The sequence below is a fragment of the Meleagris gallopavo genome, chromosome 1 (assembly GCF_905368555.1).
Source record: "Meleagris gallopavo chromosome 1, MGAL_WU_HG_1.1, whole genome shotgun sequence".
In the NCBI taxonomy this organism is placed as follows: domain Eukaryota; kingdom Metazoa; phylum Chordata; class Aves; order Galliformes; family Phasianidae; genus Meleagris; species Meleagris gallopavo.
This window is the reverse complement of record NC_139404.1, coordinates 129787238-129811414: the sequence shown is the minus strand read 5'-3', so window position 1 is coordinate 129811414 and position 24177 is coordinate 129787238. Positions and strand designations below refer to the sequence as shown.

At 37.0% G+C, this 24177-nt stretch overlaps 1 protein-coding gene across 3 annotated transcripts in view; it reads right to left on the bottom strand.

The window, feature by feature from the left end:
• Nucleotides 1–499: 499 nt before the first annotated feature.
• The window catches only part of UBE3A (ubiquitin protein ligase E3A), a 48749-nt gene continuing 25071 nt past the window's right edge, over nucleotides 500–24177 (bottom strand). For all 3 annotated transcript variants that reach the window (XM_085213556.1, XM_085213548.1, XM_085213564.1), the window contains 9 exons: nucleotides 20745–21055; nucleotides 15478–16733; nucleotides 8541–8685; nucleotides 4753–4958; nucleotides 3073–3237; nucleotides 2554–2709; nucleotides 2389–2462; nucleotides 1388–1531; nucleotides 500–1180 (listed from right to left, as the gene is read on the bottom strand). In XM_085213556.1, coding sequence (XP_085069682.1) covers nucleotides 1060–1180; nucleotides 1388–1531; nucleotides 2389–2462; nucleotides 2554–2709; nucleotides 3073–3237; nucleotides 4753–4958; nucleotides 8541–8685; nucleotides 15478–16733; nucleotides 20745–21055 — 2578 coding nt within the window. In that variant the 3' untranslated portion in view covers nucleotides 500–1059. The remainder of the gene's footprint in view (nucleotides 1181–1387; nucleotides 1532–2388; nucleotides 2463–2553; nucleotides 2710–3072; nucleotides 3238–4752; nucleotides 4959–8540; nucleotides 8686–15477; nucleotides 16734–20744; nucleotides 21056–24177) is intronic.

The following is a 24177-nucleotide window of genomic DNA, read 5'->3' as shown; positions in this document are numbered from 1 at the left end:
TTAATATTTTTCAATTTTGCTTATCGTTAGATGAGATTAAAACACAGCAGCCATCCCTTTAGATTATGTTGCAACACTGATCATGTGCCTTGATAAGGAGGAACAATGATTCATTAAATAAATGGCGATGACAGAACGCGTAGGGAAGACTTTGGATTGTCTATTTAAAAGGTCAACATAATAGGCAATTAAGAATAAAACTTCATTTTAAGTGCACTTCCACATGCTTTGTTTATAATGTAGCAAAAACTTCCTAGTCCCCCCCGCCCCAAACACTTCATCACTCCCTACTCTAAAGCCATTCAGTTGAAAATGCACTTTTCCCCAGTAAACTTTTTTCTTTTTTAGAAAAAGTAACTAAAATTTCTACCTTTTCCTATGCTAAGAAATGTTTTTCTAATTAAAACCACAATTTATTACAAGACATGTGAAGACAACATATAGTGAAATGAATTTTAATTGTTGTGCTGTGACTAAAGTAAAGTTTTCAAGGCTGCAATTTAACATTCCAAGTTCTCCCTTCCATCTTTATTGATTCTTAAGGTTTTGCACAGAAACTCTTTGGGGGCTAGAACAGCAGTAATTGCATCACACTGTTTTCCAAGACTTCAAGTTTCAAAAGCAAACTCTTCAAAAAGTACAGTTCTTGATTTGATTAGATACAGGGACAAAAATATAGCACATACTTGAAGGTTACATAGTCTACAAATGATGGCAATAGTTTCCTTGGGAGAGTACAGTTTGTTTTCTTGTAAATACTCAAAAAGGCTCAACTTCAAGCAGTAATAAACACAAGCAAAAGTGATTTAACCCTTAAAATAAATATTCAGGAAAACCTCTCTGTACATACAAGTGAAAGAATATGTAACACTTTCACGCTAAAAGAAAAAATAAAGATTTTGTTCATATAAGCAGCTGAAATCTGCTGTTCCAGCCCAATGTCCCCAGTAAAGAAGGGAGGCACAAACACAGGTGACTACTGTAGCTCACTATCTTATGGCCTTTTTGGACAGGGACATCACCACCATCATTTTTTTTTCATCCCTTTTGTTACATTTATTACAGCATGCCAAATCCTTTGGCGTATGTGATGGCCTTCAATAATCTTTCTTTAAGCTTTTCTTTGCTTGAGTACTCCGGAAGCAAAAGTACATTAAAGCATGTGTGAGATGTAGGTAACCTGTGGGGAAAACAGAAAATAATTGAGATGAAAGAACGCATGCACTACATGCAACAAAATACACTGCTATTTCATTATTATGGATTTAGGAATTCTAGGAGCATCCTCTTTGCTTCAAGATTCAACTTTCAGATTTAACTTAAGTTAATAAATTAAATGAAAGCACAGAATTTGTTTCCATTTATAAACAAGCAAACAGAATTTTACCTCTCTGTATCTGGGCCATTTTTGGCTATGATCATCTTTAACTTTCCAAGTCCTCCCACAGGGGCTCTGTCTGTGCCTGTTGTAAACTGCAAGAATAGTCTTTTCTGTTCATCCGTAAATGAATGGACTATCTCCCAGAATTCCCTAGTGAGGAAGAAAGAAATAAGTTAATTGACATCAGTCTTCAGTGTGACACCTTCAAAAGCAATTAAACTTTGACATTTTAGAAGTCCAACCAATCTTACAAATTCACAAGTTACATTCAAGAAAACCCACCACAACATATTTACCAATCACTGAGACAACCAGGTAGAAATTAGAAATATTACCAAAATACTGTAGTTTAAATATTTTTAAGTCTGCTGATAAATGATCTGCAAACATTCTTTGTCTTACTATTTTTCTGCCCCCTGGAGTAGTACTGGTTCCACTATACTGTCCAGTTGAACCACCTGCATTCCTGAGCACCACAAATACAATTGCTGTCAAGAGCTCTGCTCTATCACAAACGAGTTTTATGATAAAATCCAGAAGACCAAAGACATGTGTCTCTGATTCTTGCCTTCTTCTTGCTCCCCAGTCAATGGGGACAGAAAAGGAATAAACACACTAAAAACATTTCCCCTCTTCAAAAACGTTGAGTTTGCTTGATTTCTAATCAGAGAAATAAGAAGTTCTTCACACATTGTGCCTATTCAAACAATTCATTCCCCCAAAGAAAACCAAAGCAACGCTTATTTATTTAAACTGTCCTATTTGTATGACATAAGAGAAAGATAAAGTCCCAAATAAACAAACATTTAAGATTTACAGAAGCTCACTGGAGGCCAAAGCATTGCTTATGGTATCCGTTCTAATGACAATACTTGAATAAAGTGGAATTATAGTGAAGACTTAAATCCAATACATCAAAAATACAAAATCTTAAACTACTGAAGTCCTTACAAAGAAACAGGAAAGCAAACTGCTTGTAATCCTTCAGAAATTAAAAAAAAAATTACCTAATAATAAGAGAGTCTCTTGTATAGCCACCATCATATTCTGTTGTTTCTTCTAGTGCTTGAAAATCTAAATTCTGTAAGAAGATGACATTTTTAAGAATGACCACTAATTATGTTAGGATCAAAAAAGTTCCACTTTTTCTGATGTACACTCAGGACTCTTACCCTACTTCCACAAATAAGTAATTCAATTTCCTCTGGTCTAAATAAATATTTCAAAGGAGATTCATTGGTCACCATGTGGAATCCTCTCCGAAAGGCCTTGAATTGCTTTTCTACTGATTTATTGAGTATATAGTCAGCATACAGATTGACAAATTCCTGTAAGGAAACAACCCCCAAGAAATCCTTAGTACTTTGATACACACTTCACTCAAAGAATCTCCTATTAATGTAAGACTCCAAAATACATTTAACTCTATGACTCCGCCCAGATAACCTGGGCTCAGCTTCTACTCAGTAATGGTAAGGAGTAAGTCTCAAATCTTTCTCAAGCAGGTCAAAACACCCCCACAGAAGCTATATATGTATGTATTTATCAATGCTCCCTTTAACACAACAAAAACAAGTAAATAAATGCTTTAACACTTGCATTGTGAGGCCAAATCTCTACAGAGTATTTCTGCACAGAGCACCCTAAAATTACTGATTACTTTTAAGAAGTTATTTGAGCACAAAGCATACCTTTCTATTTTCATTTGTAATAGGAATTTTATCACCGTTTTCCTTTAAATCATGCATCATTGGATTGCCAAAGAGATCCGTGTGAGATATTTGAAAAGTTATCATCATATCATCTTCCACACTTCCTTCATACTCTAGCAAGTCTCTCAAACTCTGGTAAAGAACCTATTAGATTAAGATACAGATCTGTCGTAAGTAAGTTTCAATACAGAGCAATATCAGAAGACACGAAATAATCTGTCATGAAAACAGTTGTGACAAGTCACTTAATTTCCATTCACTCCTAACAAATGAACATCAAACTCACTCAGTGTTTGTAAAAGCAACCAGGAGCAGATGCTAAGGAAAGAGATAAAAGGCAACAAATGGTAATAATGACCTGAGGAAAGCTTACTATTACCCAGGGGTCGTGTGGTCTAATCTGTGGGTTAAGAGCCAGTGATTAACTTTTAACTCTTTTGAACCCAAATTTACATCCAGAACACTTTAAACCACTAAGTTCAATTTGTGCATTGAAAATCACAGAAATAACTGAATCAGAGAAAAAAAAATGGGCAGCAGGTTTTTATCTCCTACATCTTGATTTAAAAGTGAATTAAGAAGTAATGTGGAAGCAAGCAACACAGATAGGACAGTCATTAAATTAAGAAAGTGTCTGTACAAAAAAAAAGTAAAGAAGTTAAGAAATCCCAACGTCTTTACGAAATAAGTACAGCTTAGGTCAGAGGTTGACAAGTGCAATCTGAAATTACTTTTGACAGTTAGTTCCACTGAAAGAAATGGTCAGTCTTCCTCCTTACGGTGCCTTAGGAAAAGACTAAGACTCTCTGGAAACCAAAGCCTATGCAGAACAGAAACAATTCTTTGGCTAGGACAGAGGTGTAGGACTCAGACTGAATACAAACTGAAGGTAAAAGAAAAAACAAGTGCAAATGTATTTTTGTAGTTAAATGGAAGTAATAAGTTCCCTCTTTATGTTTTAATTACTGAAAGTTTACATGAAAGCCTCACTCTTTTACTAGCTGTATTCTTTCAACATTTCACAGCATCTCTTAAAATCTCTTATATTGGAAATGACAGGATTTGAAACCCTTGGTTGTACCCGGGTAGGGAAGCCCCTATCCATCCTCCATGTTCTACTGTTAAAGAAAGTATTGAGTGGCTTGATTACCTGGAACTTCATCTTTGGTTTGTGAAAGCTCTGAAGTAAGTTTTTAAGTTATATTAAAATACCAAGAGGAAGCACAATCCAAGCATCAAATCTTTGCAGGTCAAGAGCCACTGTAATGTATTTTGTAGAAAACGATACAATGCAGTTCTAGCTATTGTTTTAGAAATCTCTTTGGGAAGCTATTAAACAATGATTAACAACAAGTCATGTTAATAAACTATTTAATAGTTAGTTAATAACACACAACATTAAGCAACTTTGGTAGTTTGCAAAAAAAAAAAAAAAAAAATAGAACTAAGCTCTATTAATATCCAGCCTTATTTGTTCACAACCTCCACCAAGTCAGATATAGGTTTTCATTGCTATCGATTTGTTTAAACAGATACAGACTCTACACACAAGGTTAGTTTACTTTCAACTTGGACAGTTCTACTGTATTTAATTGAAAACTTCATTAAGGCAGCGCACAGAAAATGCGGTGATAAACACAAAGAATATAATGAACTTACAGGATGAGAGTCTGCCAGATCACGGAAAGTTCCTTTTTTGCCCATTAGCTTCCTGTAGACAACCATGGGAAAATGTACATCCAGTATACAGTTATTGTAAATGGCGAGCCCCAGCACTATGCCAATCAGTGTAAACTGACCCTCAGTTTCAAAAGAGGACGGATTAAACCAAAACAGTTTTGTAGATTCATCGTATGTGAACATGCCTGTAAAAAATTATTTTAAATAGTTATGGCTATATTTAAAAAAAAAAAAAACAAACCAACAAACCACCAACATGTAAAACAGCTTTATAAACCTCTGTATATTAGAACATCTCTGAAACATTGAGAATTATGCTGAATTTAATGGGAAAGAAAAGCTACTTACCTTTAAGGTAACAGAAGCTACTCAAAATGCTAGTACTCACATTACCACTAAAAGCATGCATGAGCCTTGCGATACTAAATCTTACAACGCCAGCTGAAGCTGCATGTATACAACCTTCTATCCCTCCTATTACTGACGAAGAAGCAGCACGCTGTTAACAGAGATTTTAACTTTGATAAATCCAATGGTGCAAGAGCAGAATGTAATCAAAAACGTGGATGAAATTGCATCGAATTCTAGTTACTATAAGTGGTGGACTTTCCTCAAAGGCTTTTCTATGCTGATTCTAGCCAAAGAACAGGACTACATGCAGTTCCATCACTGAGCCATGCAGCAGGAAAGCATGTAGGGGTGCTGCTAGTCAACATCTGGCTGAACACGAGGCAGCAGTGGACCCAGTTGGCTAAGAAGGCCAGTGACATCATGGCTTGTCTCAGAAATAGTCCAGCCAGCAGAGAGGTGATCGTCCCTCTGTACTCAGCTCTGGTGAGGCCACATCTTGAGTGCTGTGTACAGTTTCAGGCCTCTCACTACAAAAAAGACATTAAGGCCCTGGAGTGTCCAGATAAAGACAATGGATCTGTGATGGGTCTGGAGCTCAAGTCTGATAGGGAGTGGCTGAAGGAATTGGGATTGTTCAGTCTGGAGAAGAGAAGGCTCTCTACAATGACCTGGAAGGAGGCTGTGGTGAGGTGAGAGTTGGCCTTTTCTCCCAGGTGACTAGCAACAGGATAATAATTGGCTTAAGGTAGTGGTCAGGGAATGTTCATATCGGATCTTAGGAAAAATTTCTTTACAGAGGATTGTGAAGCATTGCAATGTGCTGCCAGGGGAGGTGGTGAAGTCACTGTCTTGGCTGAGGTGTTCAAGAACCGTGTAGATGTGGCACTGGGGATGTGGTAAGTGGGCATGGTAGGGATGAGCTGACAGACTCAATTATCTGAGAGGTTTTTTCCAACCTTTGTGATTCTATGAACTGAAACTTATGGTGATGAGGTGGTGATAAGAGTTACAAACAAAATGAGCTAGATGCCCAACACACACTCACACATATACATATAAGCATATAAAAATGTAAACATTTGCTTCAGCTATCACACACATTCCAACTTGATGAGAAAACACAGCATGGGACTGCTGTTTCATAGAAGGGTTGCAATTTTAATAGTATGTTACTGATATAAGGGGTAGTGGCTTTGTCTTTTTCCCCATATCCCCTCATTTCAACATACTGTTTCAGGTAACTAATTTCTTGCCAAGTTCATAGAAGGCTTCATTTAACAGCTGAACTGGCACATGCTGAAAGCTGAAGGGAAAGGATATGGCTATATGAATGAGAGTAGGGCAAAGAGTTTCTTAACCTTTTTGCTGTAGCAAGCCACCAGATTAGCTCTTGCTCATCAAATCAGTTTTTATACAGTCTATAAACTGTTTAAATGAATCCCTCAACGAAATCCACTGCTTACAACAAATGTCTAATAACAAAGGACTAACATTTTTCCCAGATTCACCTCTGAAAAGGCTCTAAAACAAAATCCAATTTTATTCACTGGTCAAAATTAGGAATACTGTGCATTAAAATCACAATATAACACCAGGAAAAAAAAGGGAAGCTGAAATAAAGGGGAAACAATTGTACAACGTAGCTAGGAGTATTATATTCTTTTCTATATTATATATAGAATATATTATTACATTCTTTTACCATGAAAATTACTGGTAATAAATCCCCAACTCTGTCTGTGTTATTGCTTCCTTGAACAAAATATTTAAGGTGGTTTATAATATGAAAAATCTAGCAACATACTTGCAAACGAACTGTTATAACAACAAACATTACTCCACGTAACTATCAGAAGACAGCTAATAATCTTCAAAGGATTTTTTTCTACATTTACAAATCAGAAGTCACGCTTGGTACATACAGTGTGTAAGCTGTTATACTACAGTGCATATTCTTAGGTGCAAAATAAAAATGTGAAAGCAAGCCATATTTTCTGCTTCTACACACCTATGGCATAAGCAGATAAGTTAGTTTTTGTCAGTAAGGTTGATATAAATGAAAAAAAGCATGTAATTATTTGTACTTGAATAAAACAGCAACACTTAAACCATGCATGCATAGCTAATGTATTATGCATTTTTATCTGTATGGAACACACACATACACTAGCCAGAAAGTACTAGCTGAATCAGACTTCAATTCTGACATAGGACTACTTCAGTATACATCACTGAATAATGAAAATCCCCACACAACTTTCATTAGCCCAATGTTAAAAAAAGGAATTTAATTTGGAAATAGTATTTTAATCAAAATAAGGAAGTCTTAATACTTTCATACACTCCAATATATTCTGACTAGTCTCTCCAACAGCAGTTTTCTGAGTAAGACTTGTCTACAGATCTGTGCCACTTTTTAACAAGATCTGGCTTGCGTGTGCTGAAGGGCAAGTCCCAGGATTCAGATTCTTTTACCTCTTCTGAGAACTTCCTTTCTTGTCTGGTTAAAATGAATACCTGCTTCTGTGTCAATTTGCTAAACCACAAAGCTCAATACAATGGCTTTAAAAAAAAAAAAAAAACACAAACAGTTTGATGAACACAAGTCATCTACCAGCCACAAGCTGTTGAGCTTTAATGGAAGTTACGTTACAGGAACTAAACTGTTCCATCAAACTCTAAATAAATCATGAAATTAGTACAAAGTCTTTGATTTCTATACTGACACATTGTATTCACAATAATATTTAAACAATTTTAATCCTCTAAAAGCTGCAAGCAAGCTGCATATTAAAAGCAGAGTATAGCTGCATTTGAAAAAATGGAAGTGTTAAGGGAAAAACAGTAAATGTGATTAAAACACAAATATAAAAACTTTGACTGTAACAAATGATTTGTAGTTCTTCTTAATCAACTACAAGCAAATCTGATACTACTAGTATGCTGTAGCCATTTTAGATTAAACCATTAGAAGAACTGAGACTTTTTAGAATGAGATTTTTCTTAAGCTGAGGGAAGGGGAGGAAATAACTCAAGAACTCACCATAGTCCTACTCTGGTTTTATTGCAGAAGTTCTTCCTCTTTGGTTTGCTTACTAATTCTAGAAGCTAATCACAAAGCAAAGCGAGGAGAAAGGTGAGAGAACAAACAAAGGAACCCTGCAAAGGAACCCTGTCCTACTGATTCATATTTAAGCAAACAATGATGGCTCTCACTAACTGCACAGTTATGCCTCTAATCACTGCTTCTCAGAAGGACGACTGATGGCAAAATGCTGAACACTCAGTGAGTTAAGTACTCTCATGATCACCAAGAAATCAATCTGTGGAGCTTCAGGGAAAAGAAGCAGCAGATGTAGAAAGGCACTAGAAATACCTTCATTTCTGAGTATTCAGTAAGTTATTAGATAACATACCAATATCTGGATTGAAGATTTCTTCCACAACCAGTTGAAAAAATTCTTTGGAAACACCTCCTTCATCTACCCCTTGCTCTCCTTCAAATTCAACATACAATTGCTTCTTCAAGTCTGCAGGATTTTCCATGGCAATCATCTCTAGCTATTGAGTGAACAGATGTAATTATTTAATTAGTACATCTCAGTGGAACATCAAGTAACTAAAGCAAAATCACCCTCCAGATCTAAGAAGAAAGCATGTACAAATCACAACTTAAAATATACCAATGTTAATGCTAAATCGCTTTAAACATGTAGTAATTGGGGAATTTCTGTAGCAAGAAACTTACCAAAGATGAGATCTGTTAGCCAGTTAACTCTGCTAGAGCTCTCTACTGTCATTCTTTTAAACACTTACTTCAAGTAAGTCAGCATGAAGTTGGACAAAAATCACAAAAACAAGTATGAAAACAAGGTATACTGCTGCGATAACTGAATTCATCTGACAACAAAAGCCTGCAGTTTGATCTACATAACTGACAACTACGTGTTCTGTGATTACACACATTTTTTGGAAGCTTCACGTGATAACTTAGAGCAGAAGACAGAAGACATGCCTTTATAAGGTGACCACATCTCACTAACAATGTAGAAGTGGGAGGAACAAAAACAAAAAGACACTGATATTAGTCAAACAAATCTCCTTTCCTCCTGACCCTAAGTGAAGAAATCTCAATTCTCTTGTTCCTTTGTCTTCAGTGGCCTTAAGCAGATCTATGGCATTTCTTCCTGGGAAGCATAAAGTCAAACAGGAGGGATGTTTTATAGCAAAGGGTTTCACTTCTATATACAAACTGTTACGGGGCTGTAACACTCTTTCCAACAGAAATTTGTCCTTTCATTAAACAAGTTAGAGTTTTTATACCTGGCAAGAAATAAGGCTGTTTGAAGTGTAAACATACTAAACTTGTACAGTATTATTATATTAAACATATCTACATGCAGAAGAAAATTCAACAGCAGTACAATTAAACGAAGATGAACCTGTACATTCCTCTATGAAGAATTCTATGTTGCTGACAGTAACTGTCAAGTGTATTTACCAGTATGTATTGTTAGCATGCTCAACCATTTCTTTTCTATTTCGCTACTCCAGCTTATCCCCACAACCAGCAACACACCCCTTCATGCCCTAGAATTTTACTATGGGAGCATAAAGGAAAACAGGAAGAAAGAGGACAAAGAAGGAAGTGACTGAGTGACAGTGACCACCAGTGACTGAGACACCAGGGCAGATGGGAGACAGAGCTCAAGATGGGTGAAGACTTTGAAGCTCCTCATGCAAAAGGAGCATGTGGAGAAAGCATCACATCAGCAGGTATTGAAAATTAGTATCAGGAGAGGTAGATACAGGGTACCTATATAGCCTATAGATAGGGTAGCTCCACTGATTATAAAGCACTGTTAAAGAAATGGAGGTTAGCCGTGAAGACCCACAGTGAGTGAGGTCAGATTATCACATGAGATGTATATTAAGATTTTTTTACATGGAATGTTGTGATTTGGATATGTACCATCTAAAGCAATCTCCCCATACAGTATTCAATTGACTATCACTGGCAATGAACTATTTTAGCTCCTAAAGAGACTAAAATAACATGCTTTGAGCTTCACCATGTTTTTAACAAACAATATCTCTTCTATAAACCCACGCTGCAATTCCCTATCTTTGATATTCTCATCACGTCTCCTACAGTAGTACAGTATTGCATTTTGCCTTCCATATAAATCTTTTTAAGTTACAGACTGTACAGGTGTGCTTGAAGAATTTTGCTTCTGAACAGGACAAGCCATGTTCTAAGTAAAATAGTCATTTAAAAAACATAGTTCAGATCATAAATATTGGTTGTACATGAAAGCTGGACAGACACAAGTGACACTAATACTAATTTTTTTTCTTCCCAGCCCATGACTTTGTTGACTGTATATTTGCTACCACCATCAAATTATATTTTGAAAGTTTTATGAATTCTGATGAGTTCTGAAAAAGCAGGTATGTTGTGTGCATTTTAGATGAGGCAGCAATCCCTTGCCATAGCACAAAGATTCTCATGTCAGGAAAGCATTGCATTTATCTTTAGTTCTTTGGCTGAGAACTAGACTGCAACGAGCAACATTGATGTATGAGATGAGATGGTATGATGTATAAGAAAAGTAGTAAGACAAGGGAAGGAAGCACTCTTAGTTGACCAGTGCTGGCTGGGTAGATTGAAACACTGTGCTGGATATCTGAGAGGAAGTCAGATAAAGGATTACCAACAAACCCGTATTTGAGTCAAAGTCTAATGTTCCTTGAAGAAGATTTTATAACCAGGACAATATTGCTAAGCTGCTCAACTGAAAGTCACGGATTTAGCTGCTCCTCTGAACATCCGTGTCTCTCAACCGATGCTTAACAAGAAAAAAATGGAACCTGGTAGAAAACAGACATAATCAGAGAGGTCCTGAATTTCAGCATAACTGCAGTAGTGTTTCCATAGGGAGGAAGTATGAACGTCAGCTTAAAGGATTTATATATTTCTTTTCTAAATAACCAGATCTACTTCACTCATGCTAACACAGATACTGCTGGGTCAACCCAATCTGAGTGCACGTGAGTTTTAGAAGCTAACATTTTCTGCCAGGATTGTTTAGCTAAACGTATGAAAGTCACAACACTTTCCAGCAACTTCCCAGAAAGCATAATCCTAAACTGTATTTCATGGTCCAGATATATGCTTGCCCACGTTGCTGGCATACATCAATAAAGTCAGAATAAGGGCTGAGATTTTCAACTGAACACACAAAAACAATTTATGTCTACAAGGACACCATAAAGCTCCTGGAATACTTGGTGCCTAACAGTGTGAGAATCTGCATGCTGGTTTTAGCTGTCACACAGTTTTTGCTCATTGATCCAGTTGGCAGAGTCATTTACAAGAGGCTCGCTGCCTACCAGCTGTCTGGATTCAAAACAAGATTTGTCCATGTGAATTTCTACTCTGCAAGGAAGTACCAGCCAGAGATACCAGCTTGCTGGAGGAATCCACCACTGCAAATCTCACTTCATACCTCATAAATTACTGCTACCTGAAAATAAATCCATATAGAATCTGTGCAAAAAAAAAAAAAAAAAAAAGTAAACTCAGAGGAAGAGGATGGAAGAAGTAACTGTTGGGAGATGAAAAGGCAGAAGAAGGGATTTAAGGATAAGCTTTTCATTACTACCACATCCATGTAACATGACTCAAGTTGTATTAGAGCTAACCTCTTGAAAGAAATGCATTATACACACAAAAAGCATGTCAGCTGCTTTCTAGGACTGCAAACTGAGCTCTCAGCTCCCAAGTGTGAGAGTGAAGACTAACACTTTACCATTGCCCCTCTCAGGAATTTTCAAACTAATGTACATAAAAGTAAGTATACTGTAAGCATGCAGTACAAAGTCTGTTTCATCAAGCTAATTTCAATAGAAAACAAAAATAAAGGTTCAATGGCATACAACAAGCAAAGAAATTGAGCCATGAGTTTATACATAAAAATTTTGCTGAGATGTATTTATTTCAGGGACAAGTACAGTTCTCTTCATAGAAAGCAGCTTTAAGTATTTAAAAGGTATTACTTCAAATTCTCAGGATAAGAAAAAAATCCTACTGTAATTAAAAAACACTGGTGTTCATATTTGTTTTAATGAAGTCCAAAAAGCAGGACACACATGATGAATTCAAGTTTAAATATTGAGAGCAAACCAGCTTGACTGATTAGCAGAGATCTGTAATCAAGTCCACTTGCTCAAATAAATTATGAAAGCTGATTGCTACAATTGTTTTTAAAATATCCAGTACTGTCAAAAATATGATTAAGATCACCTCAACCTCACTTTATAATCAATATTCTTAGAATGACTTCATCGTGAAATGGTGAGTTATTATGCATATTGTAAAAAAATTCTGTAGAAAATACCCTGTAAGAACACTGGTGTACTGACATGAGCATAAAATTACTTGTAATTCAAATAAATCAAGGTATTCAGATCAACAGTTCATTGAATACAAATCCTGTAAGTAAAACAAAGGAAAAAACAACAGCAGTGCAAGAGTGAAGTATCAGAAGTGGTATTACTTACCTGTAACTTAAGCACTGAACAGATTTAAGACTACACTTTCACAACTCAAGACTTGGCAAAATCTTTCTAATAGTTTTCAATGAGATCCTTGCCAAGTTCAATATCACACCCTAAGCTGCAGCTGTCACTGATACAAACCTGTACAGTGTAGCTTTCACTTTTGTACTGTGTGTTTCTATGCTAACACTGATGGCATCAAATCTGTCTTTGACCTGCAGTTCCAACTCTGAGCACAGTCAGAGACACCAAGTCACTTCTATGAGTGGGACATAATCAAGACTTCTGTCCTGACTTATTTCACGCCACTGAAGTGTCAGGAAGTGGAAACGAAAATTGTGACAAGCACTTCCAAATTTGTTACAGGAAGCTCTTCTAGCAACAGCACCAGTTTTTAAACTGACAGATCAGATAGCTGCTGAATAAAGCACAAGGCAATAGGGCAGTATTTCCCTAACTAACTTGTCCTGCTACCTGCAGATTTACAGCTTAGAGCCTTCCTGAGGTTTGTGTGGGTCACACCACATGCCTGCACTTCTTAGCTCCTGATAGAGCCTTCTTTCATGACTGGCAAATAAGATGGATAACTTTAAGATGCACTGGAAGCATTATGTCCTTGAGCATTATGCCATAGAATTGTTTGTGTTGGAAAGGACCTTTAAAGGCCATCTAATCAAACTCCCGTGCATGAACAGGGACATCTACAGCTACATCAGGTTGCTTAGAGCTCCATCCAGCCCAGCCCTGAACATCTCTATGAATGGGGCATCCACCACCTCTCTCAACAATCTGTTCCAGGGTATCACTACCCTTATTGGGAAAAAAAAACACAACCAAACCCAAAACAACCTTTCCTTACATCCAGTTTAAATCTCCACTCTTTCAGTTTGAAACCAATGGTCTGTACAACAGAGCGAATCTTCAATCATCACCATTTCTTGAATATAACCCATTTTTCACTTTTGAGAAGTGCTTGGGCCATGCTTGTTTTTGTTGACCAACACCGTAAGTTCAGCTCATTGCTTGAATGTAAAAGCATTCAATTTTTCCGTTATTTTTTATCTCAGAATAAATAGTCTGTAATTTCTTCTATCCCTAGGTTTTTGACTGAGTCAGATCACAATAACATAACATGTTTTGACAGCTTAAATTAACATCCATTACAGGATCCATGGCAACTGCCCAGGCATGCATCTGTAAACTCTGGACAGTGCATCACAAGTGAGTATGTTTGATTCAGATCACCAACAGTGCAGTAATGTTCACTGTAGCCCAGCTGAGCTGTAAGAACTCACCAACTAGTTGCTGTCCATGAGCTAAGCTACATTAAACACTTTTTGTCCTCAAAAATTTCTTCCCCATCTTCAGTATGAGGAAGGTCTGCTGCTTCTCTGCTAGACCTGATATTAAAAAAACATCTCCCCAGAACTAACTGTTCCAGTTCATCCTCTCCTGAAGAGAAAGTACTTTACTCTTTTCCATTATTTATGTGTATCAAAGTTGAAGAGCGTCAACGAAATAAACTCTGTTACTTTAAGGTGACAAAACTTAACTGGACACAAGGTAAGCCTGATAGATAATAAAACTACAAACAGCATTCTGAAAAAAAAAAAAATAAAAAAAAATCAGAAAACGGGTACACAGGAGAATCTAAACTTACAACAGTGTATTCCTCATCTGCCTATTACAAAACTATGCTTTCAGACCAAATCCATCTTTGCATAGCAAATTCCACTCCTCATTTCCCCCAACCGGAACTCTAAGCAGAAATCTTCTGTGTCAATTCATAATATCAACAATCCCTGAGAAGCAGCTAACCCATTGAGAAATTCAGATGGATGCTGCAAATCAAAGTGGGAACTCTTTCAGGGCTTTCATAACTGATCTTCAATAGTAGTTGAAAGTCAAAATAGAAATAGGTGTTGCATTGAGAAGCAAAGTTGTATCTTCCCCCCATACTCTCTCCCAAATACATGCCCTGTCTGACATGTGAACGACATGCTTTAAAAGCAAGTTTAAGTTTAAAAATTAACAAGGACTGTTTTGCTTTTAACAGAATACAAAAATGGACTTCTGAAAAATAACAGCTTTAAGCAAAAAACTAAATGGAGGAAAAGTACTGAAATTAAGGGGCAAATTTATGGAAAAGTGTTTCCCGTTAAATACTCCTTGTAGTTTGTATTCTGCACAACTCCCATCTTCAAAAAACGCATCAAGTGTCTTTGTTTTACTTTAAGAAGCTAGCATATTCAGAAATAGGCTGCTCTCACATTTCTCAGGTACTAACAGGCTCTACTTCCCCTTTCTCAGTCATGTTATTTGCACCAAATAGCAAGAAAAGTGAGAAGTTCTACTTATCAAGCAGTCAATCTTTATATATGCTTTGTACCTAGAAGTTCAAGTCCTCAAGAATAGCACACAGCTGAAAGGCTTTAACTCAAACACCCATCTGGAAAACTCCGTTATCAAAAGATGACGCAGCCCAGAGTTTAGAGAAAATCAGACAAAGAATTTGGCCACTCTCTGCATCAAGATGCAACAGCACGAAACCTGTTTGTGAGGGTTAAGAACTACCTTAAACACCTACGATGGCAAGTGCTCTGAGATGAACATTTAAGTCTGCAGCAGCACGTCCAGAATTTCAAACTTAATACAGAAATGCTATTTGAGAATCTTGCTGAGGAAGTCTAGCACACGAAATACTGAATTCACATGTAGTCTTTAGTCAAAGCCTGTGCAGTCTGTGACAGTCAAATGCTACAAACCTAGGTTCCATGTTGCTGCGTGACTTACCCGCACGAGTGCATCATCTATGATGTGATCACGTCTCACTTTAAGTCGTAAATATGGGTTGAGCTGTTGTCCTTGAACTAAGCTGTAGAGCACAGTTATGCGTCGTTCACTGTACATCCGGATCCTATTGTCATAATACAGTCCCAGGTTCTTAGTAACAGCATTCAATATGAAGGGACAAGTCATAAAAGAGAATTTATTTTCTGTTTCTACTTTGAAGAAAGTGTAGTCTTTGTCCATTTCTAGAACATCATTCAGTGGTTCATTAATAAATTCTTCAAAGGGGATAAGTGGTTTTCTGCAATCTATAGTTTTAACACCAAGCTCAGTTTCCAGTGGGTCCACTCGAGGACCTTTTTTATTTCTTCTTTCCTCACCCAACAGCTCTTGAAGAGTTAGTTCACTTGATTCCGGGATGGGTTCTTCATCTTCCTCTTCATTATGATCCGTATCCACATCCCCTCCTACTACATTTGCATAGTAAACCATTTTCAAGCACTTGGAAGCAGCAACAACAGCATCGTCATCGTTCACTAGGTTACGACTGTTGAACTCGTTGCTTATGACTTTGTAAGTAATAAGCTGCTGAAACGTCTCCATCATTCTCCGAATTTGGTCTGCTCTATACTTAGACCACAATCTGACCAGTTTTGCTTGAGCTGCAAGGGGCAGCTTGCTCATTGCTTTGCAAAACAACGGCAGAGCCATTTCCAGATATTCTGGGCTATGAAGATTGCCATTCTCCATAACGATAATAAACAAATTCAGATAGTTCGGATCCCGAGAGTATACATTGTGGTAAGTCAAGTCACATTCCACATTAGGTGACAAATACACAAGTGCATTTAAAAAGGCAGTTTCTATTTTTTCATTAGAAAGTAATCTATCGTAGACCCGCCTGACTGCTTCAATATCTACAGACACTTCATCAGGGCCTAATTTTTGGAGGTTATTATCTCCTTGTGTATTATCACCTATTCTTGACGATGAAGATGATGACGCGCCTGAATCTTCTTCCATAGCAGCAGCCGAACAGGCAGCTTTTTCCTTTTCATCTTCATCTTTGTCTTCATCCTTTCCTTGAAGAGACTTGAGCTCCTCCTTGGTGTGATGCTTGGCTTTTCGGAAACTCTGTACCAGTGCTTCAGCACTGGAAAATACTCTCCCAATCACTCGGATTAAAGGGGAATAATCCTCTTTTTCTCGACATAGTTCAAGAATTTCATATATCTTGTCTTCCGTTAGAAAAGTCACATCTATAACAAGAGAAAATATTATTATTAATTGTATTAAGATAAAAATTAAGAAAATACTGCTAACGTGCTACACGATAAAGCTGTGTATATTATATCATCAGCACATGTTTAAAAAATTAGCGTCAGCACTTTATAAATTCAAGACATACCTGACTTTCATTAGCACGATAACCACAAACTCAGAATTCTTTTGTATACCATCTTATTTGTGGATGTTGATCAGAGAACACACTGTGATAGAAAAACTGCCGGGCAGTTGATTGACTTCATTTAGTTTGATAATATTAGATTGTCTAAAGAAGAGTAACTAGAGCAATCAGCAAGATGTTAAAACCTTAAAAGCCTTATAATAAGGCTGTGTGACACAATACCAATGCTTCTGGTAAATCAGTACAGCCAATACACAAGTCATTACGCTACCTGAACTAAACTGCATCAACTTTTTTCCAACAGAGCACATACATGATCCAACTTAAAGACAGATTTTTAAAAGACTCAGTAATTTATTTTGTTGAATATTAGAAATAAGAGTGTTAGAAATAAAGAAGAAATTTTATGAGTTCTGCAATAGTTTTTGCATAATACATACCTGAAAAAACATTCAAAAAACCCTTGACACAGGGTTATGAGTTTATGCTGTCTTCTAAATTACACGCACTGTTGGGCAGGTGGGTTATTTGCACAAATAACAACTGAACATACTCATCAACATGCTATTCATACAGTCAAGGTGGTTTACACATCAACAGCGTGGTACCTGTCTCCTATACCCTGTACTCATTTTAAGGTCCACTTGCTAACCCAAATCTTTCTATCTAGTAACAAGCAAGAGATAGCATTGGTTACAGTTTTCTCCTCTTCTCTAACAGCACCCACAAGTGCTCTCGCACCAGATGATGATTTAAGAGTAAGATTACCACCAAACACACTGGTTACACTGGTGCTGTTGATGGATACAGTGATGTGATGTGCGTTCTTAGATATGCAGAGATACTATTATGCAGACTGTTTTCATTCTATCTTAACCAGATTCTTCTGAACTGGTACACAGAATGAAAACTGAATTTATAACCACCTCTGCAGACAGTAAGCCTATCAACTTTATATAGACAGTATATGTTGAAGTATTTTCAAACACTATTGCCTATATTAATGACTACTTGGAATGAACTTTAAATTAAAAATATAAACTAAATCATGCAGAGAGACAACCTATTGTTTTTTTGCATAACCATTCTTAGAGCACACATAACATAAGCTTAATCTTTTCTATGTCATGCTACTAAGATTGACTTCCATTAAATATGAAGACAGCAGAAAAAGCTTCAAAACTAAGATCTGTCCTGTTGAATAAATAACAGCAATGAAGATATTATAAAAACATTAAATCCTAGTATATTTCCTATTTTTATTTCCTGTAGTGCATGTGTAAGCAGCAAACTTGCCTAAAATAAATTCTGCCTCTCAGATTGTTCTGTGCCATAACTCTTGAAAAGGACTACAGCCTTGAGTTCATTGACAAGAGCATGGAAGTTATACATAGCTCAAAAAATTACTAATAGAAGTTGATAATTTAATAGTAACACATTCTAAATTCAGCAGGATTTCTCCAGTCATTCTTTCACACGCTTTTAATATTTAAGAAACAAACCATGTGCTACTTCTTGTTAAAATATTAAGTGTTACCATCAGCAGTTTCACAACAGCTTTAAGTCATATCCTGAGACCATACTCCAACTGAGCTGCTGTGTAAGGGCCTGTCCAATTTTACTTTATAGCAGTGATCAGCATCTGATGTATCTATATCAGATACTGACTGGGTGGAGAACAAATCCAGCATAAGCAAAGGTTCCTTCTAACTCCAGTGACTTTTAGCAGACACATCTGAATACGTGCAGTATTCTAACTGTGTAAACACAGTTCCTCTCAAACTTCGCTCTCATTGATACCCATGACAAATTCATACACAAAGTCAAATTTTAGCAGGGAACCAAAAACAGCACTTCTCTTCCAATTTCACCAAGTACTTTTTTGACCATGAAAAAGACTGACCGTGATCTATACATGGCTGGCAAACTCCCTCATCAGCAAAACTTATTAATCACCTTTTTTTTTTAATCTCTGTTACAACCGTGTCATTACTGCCTGCCCACCATCCTTTCTGTACCCAACTCAACATACAATCAGAGCTGAAGACATGTTTCCAGGCTAATTATAACACAAACTATGAAATGGTACTTTTTAATATTTGACTGCATTTCTAATCTATATTTGTTTGTTTTTAAAACAAATTATTTCACTCGCTTTTTCCTTCCTCCTTTCAGAATGTCATCTAAGCGATTAGTGACATGCTGACAACAGTTTCCAAGTAAACCTTTCCTAAGAGATAATAATTCTAGCATTTATCATTACAGAAAAGAATCATAGCATCATAGAATGGTTGAGTTGAAAAGGACCACAATGATCATCTAGTTTCAACCCCCTGCTATGTGCAGGGTCGCCAACCAGCAGACCAGGCTGCCCAGAGCCACATCCAGCCTGGCCTTGAATGCCTCCAGCGATGAGGCATCCACAGCCTCCTTGGGCAACCTGTTCCAGTGTGTCATCACCCTTTGTGTGAAAAAGACAATTTAAATAATTCCAAGAGGCAGTTCTTCTAAATTATTTGAAACTTCCAACCCTGTGTCAAGCATAAAAGCAAGCCGCATATCCTTTTTCTCGGCTTTCTTAACTTTGAATGCAGTTTTCTCTGAAACTGTTGTTGAAGGGTCTTAAAAAAAATAACTAGAGTGCTCTAGAGCTACTCTGTCCATACAGCTACAAAGACAGGTCAGTATTTGTGATTTGACAATGCATAATGTTTGAGTCACTGCTTTAGACAATGGGCTGCCTTTGGATGGATTGCAAAGATTCTTACTTACCTATATTGCACAGAAATGGTAGGGCAGAGGTAAACAAATGAAAATCCTGTATGTACACATCTCCATTCAAATACACAAGACTAAGAGACAAGCCACAGAACAGACCTAACATGTCTCTTGCCAGTCTAACACTAACTGGTTCCCTTTTCCCCTCCCTACTGTTTGCATTTTTGCTTACTCAGATCATAAACAATTTGGGGACACATCCTCATATCAGCTAAAGATGAAATTAGTGTTAGTATTGATTGCAGCATCTCAGGTCTCTTAGAACAGTTATATTTCATTGATGATTCTACAAGTCTTTCTCTAATTCTTTGCTGTGAATGGTTTCACATTCGTTGCTTAAGTTTTTTTTTCATTTGGTAGATGGATTTTTTTTTGGATGCTTATTTTTAGGCAACAATCAAGATGCCAGCTTACACTGTGGTCTCTCTCTCTCTAGTGCTCTCTTACCTTGATTTGCAAATTAATAAATAAATCTGTCTGGTAGTCATAACTGGAAGGTCTGGCATTCAGTAAAAACACAGCTTCACACTAACTTTTGTACAATCATGAGAAGGGTATGTTCTAAAGCCATGAATAGTCCAAAACAAATCTATAGAAGACGGTCTCAGGGTTTTATCAGCCCTATTTCTGCTTAAAAAAAAAAAGTCCACTGAACAAGCATATCATCTATTGTATCATTTTTGTTCACCTGTTATATTTCTTAACACTGGAATTTTTTGAAGTGCAACTCTTATATCTCAGTTACTACAGAGCAATTACAAAACTGGTTAAAGTAGTCAAACTAATGCAGGCATACAACAGCACTGAAGAAAAATTTCCATGTTTGCAGTAATCTCAGAAGGCAAATGAATGAATGAATTCATCTAAGAAGACCAATTTTGGAGATGCAGTGAAGATCCAGATTTGGAATCGGTGTTCAGCATTCATCCAGATATCTCACATGATCTGCAGTAAAATATTTAAAGCTGAACGTTGTATTTTACTGGAGAAGTCAGCACAACACCACCAAACTGAAATCTGCTGGTTTGTACTTGAGCATATTAAATATGTTCTATTTTATAAGGATTCCAAAGTATCATCTTACCTTTGAAGTCATCTCTTGGGCCTTGCATTTCCTTCTTGTTCATTTTTCTGTCAGTGCAGGAATTGTTATGGGCACCCTTGGAGTTGTTTTCTAGGTAAGCTGAGCTCGTTCCTTTCTTGGAGGGATGAGGATCACAGAGTTTTGCATTAATCTTATAAAGCTCGAGGGCCTTAATGGCTGCTGCATTGTTATCCATACGGAGAAAAGTTGGACAGGAAGCACAAAATTCATTCGTGCAGGCTTCATTTCCACAGCCCTCAGTTAACTGGTGGTAGTAGCGCTCTATTAGATGCTTTGCAGCTGCTCGCTTCCTGTAGCAAACATTCAAACAGTAAGTCCAAGGATTAGTAGAGCTTTCACATACAAAGCTCATTCAAAGCATCAGCAAGGCAGAGATTAGTCAGGCACTGAAACACAAGATTTCTGAATCAGAGGGAACATCAGGAGATTTCTTTAAATGCGGGACTCTCATCTTGACAAATGCAAATGTATTTAACACACAATTTCATTTATGGGTCCTCTGAAATGAAAAGGTAAATCTTGTTTACACACAGTTATCAGCTTTACATTCAAGTGTTACAGTGGACAGAATCTCAACTGGTAAAAAAAAAAGAGCAGTTTAGATGCAAAGCAAGGCTGAAAGTAGAACAGAACTGGATTTACAGGTAATCAACTCTGATGCATAGTATTGAGAGGTACAGTTGCCACTGAGAGGGCAGCTACATGACAAATAATCCAGGCATTTATTTAGTAGTACTATCAATAAATACTATACCAATAGGATATAAATCCTTTAAAATATTTTCTCTCTTTTAATATACAAGATTCCAGATGATCACAGTTATCTGATATTAATCTGTTATTTAAAAGAGTAGGAAAAGCGTTACTTGGTTAATTGAACTGCTGACAAAACCATGATTAAAGATGAGCTCAATAACCTCAGCTTAGTGAAGTATCTGGCTCTTGAACAGCTATTTGCCAAATTCTCCCCTTCCCCTAAAGTAATGCGTGGCAAGCAAGTATTTTGAAGAATTACAACTGTATCTCCATATTACTCAATGTGCCTAGTACTGTACACACACAAAAACATCTAAGTGGTCAGTTACTAGAGCCACATGTTTACAGAAACATGCAAATGGTAAATAAAACACCTGAAAGCTATTGCTGATTAGGACAGAAAGAGCTACATGCAGCACCAAGAACACCACATTTCACTGTATTTTCAAAACGAAAAAAAAAATTCCTATTATTTTAAGAAAGCTAGTTATGAAAGCAAGATATCAAATAGAAACAAAATCTCTAACATTTTGGAAATGTCTAATATATAGGTTTTGAATGCAATTTTAACGAGATGCTAACGTCTAAAGGTTAGAAGGTGGGAAGAAGACATAAATCAGAAATTGTGACAACTGAAGTTGCTTTTTCCAGAAGTCGATGCATGCACAGATTCTCCATAGAACAAGTACATCAGAACTGAAGCCTCAGACCTGCTGCTACTACTCAGCACTTGCTGTGCCTAGCCATTAACACGGGTTGGTCAAGTACCAGAGTTTCAAAGCAGTGGCTTCAGAAGGGGAAATGTCTTCATGTTCTTAAAGTAACTACTGAGGTGTATGTTATTCAACAATAACACCGCTATTCCTTCTCTATGATCATGAGATCTGTAAGAGCAAAGGGGAAGAAAATCATTATTCCCAATGTCCACCTGACCTAAACTTTCCAAGAACAGAATAAAAAAGTTTCCCTGGTGCCCCGAGGCAGAGTTGGAAGATCATAAAAAGTAGAGCAGCACCATCAACACTGTCAAAACCACTACTGCACAAGGGAATAGAATAGCTATATCCTGATCTGAGGAAAGAGTTCCAGCCTTTCCAGTTCTCACATGTTTGGTCTGAGGCCTGTATGTGTGTGCACGTGCATACAGAATGGCAGTCGTCCTATACCCACATGAGCATTTTAGCTTTATGCTCCCTCATCACACTTTTCTTTCATTTTATTTCTCCATTGCAGTCTACACGTAGGCCACAAGCTCTTTGCAGCAATGTTTTTTCTGACCTGTGTAAAAACCTATGAATGTTGTAAGGATTATTTCTCATAAGCTTCTCTACACGTGGGCATACATTTTCACCTAGAGCAGCCAGAATTGTTACTCATATTAAATACACTGTGAAAGGATGACCAATTCCCTACAAGAGAGGGCTTACACTTTCAAGCTGGATAAGTTGCTAAAGAAGCATGTACACCTTTCCTGCTTGTGTAACATTTTAACTATTTCAGTATATAAATGCTGATTACATTAACAGTATTTCATTACATCAAACACTATGTTTTAACCAGGTAATATCTGAAATACTAAGGCACAGCACTAAGATTGGAGTTGTCTCTAATGGCTGACATCTAAGGAACTCTTTTTCTTTCCATATCCATCATGATGGAAAGCAAAAAGCAAAGAAATGGCATTTGTGAAAACTAAGAAAAGCTAATGCAGAACCATTACATATTTTCTCATGTTAATTCTTGATTTTTATGTTAAAAACAAAAACAATGAACGTAAGTAAACACTGCAGCATCCTTTAAGCTCCTACACAGGGGTCTAGCAAAGAGTAACTAGTTCCTTACAAATTCAATGGCTAATTAACCGTACATTAGCACACAGACACAGCATAGCTCAGACTGCAGTGGATGACCTACATGCATCTTTGTGAAGACTCACACTGCTGTTGCCTATCTGATTTCACAACTCGCTTGTACGTGCATAGTTGTACACATTTTACAGATTGCCTTGAGGATAACTTCCCACACAGTAGGCCTTGTGTAACCTTCTTAAGCAAGACACTATACTTTGGTGAGGGCAAGAGCCTACTGTAATATATATAACTTCTACCTTCCCCAAAGCCCAATAATTCCACAAGCACATTTTCCATTTTAAAAATTAATATTCACCAACTTACTTATGCAGTACTTAAAAAAAAAAAAGAATCCCTATAGACTTCTTTAATTGTTCTTTAACTAATAAAAAGCCAGATAAGTACTTTGCATTTGTAATTGAAATGCTGCCAAATCTATGAGGTAGCATGAGAAACTCGTACTACTGAGCCTCTACCTTCCTGAAAATGTTGGTAAAATAACATTTTGAAGCACAGAATGATTTAGATTGGGAAAGGCCTTCAATATCATGTCCAGCCACCAACCTGGCATACCAAGTACTATCACTAAAACACGTCCATTAGCCACATCGACATGTCTCATGAACACGTCCAAGGATGAAGACATCCACTATTTCCCTGGGCAGCCTTTTCCAACGCTTGACCAACTCTCTTGGAGATCTTCTTCCAGATATCCAGTATAAACTTCTCCTAATACAACCTAAGGAAGTTTCCTCGCATCCTAGCACTTGCCCTTAAGAGATCGACACCCTCCTCCTTGCTGCAGC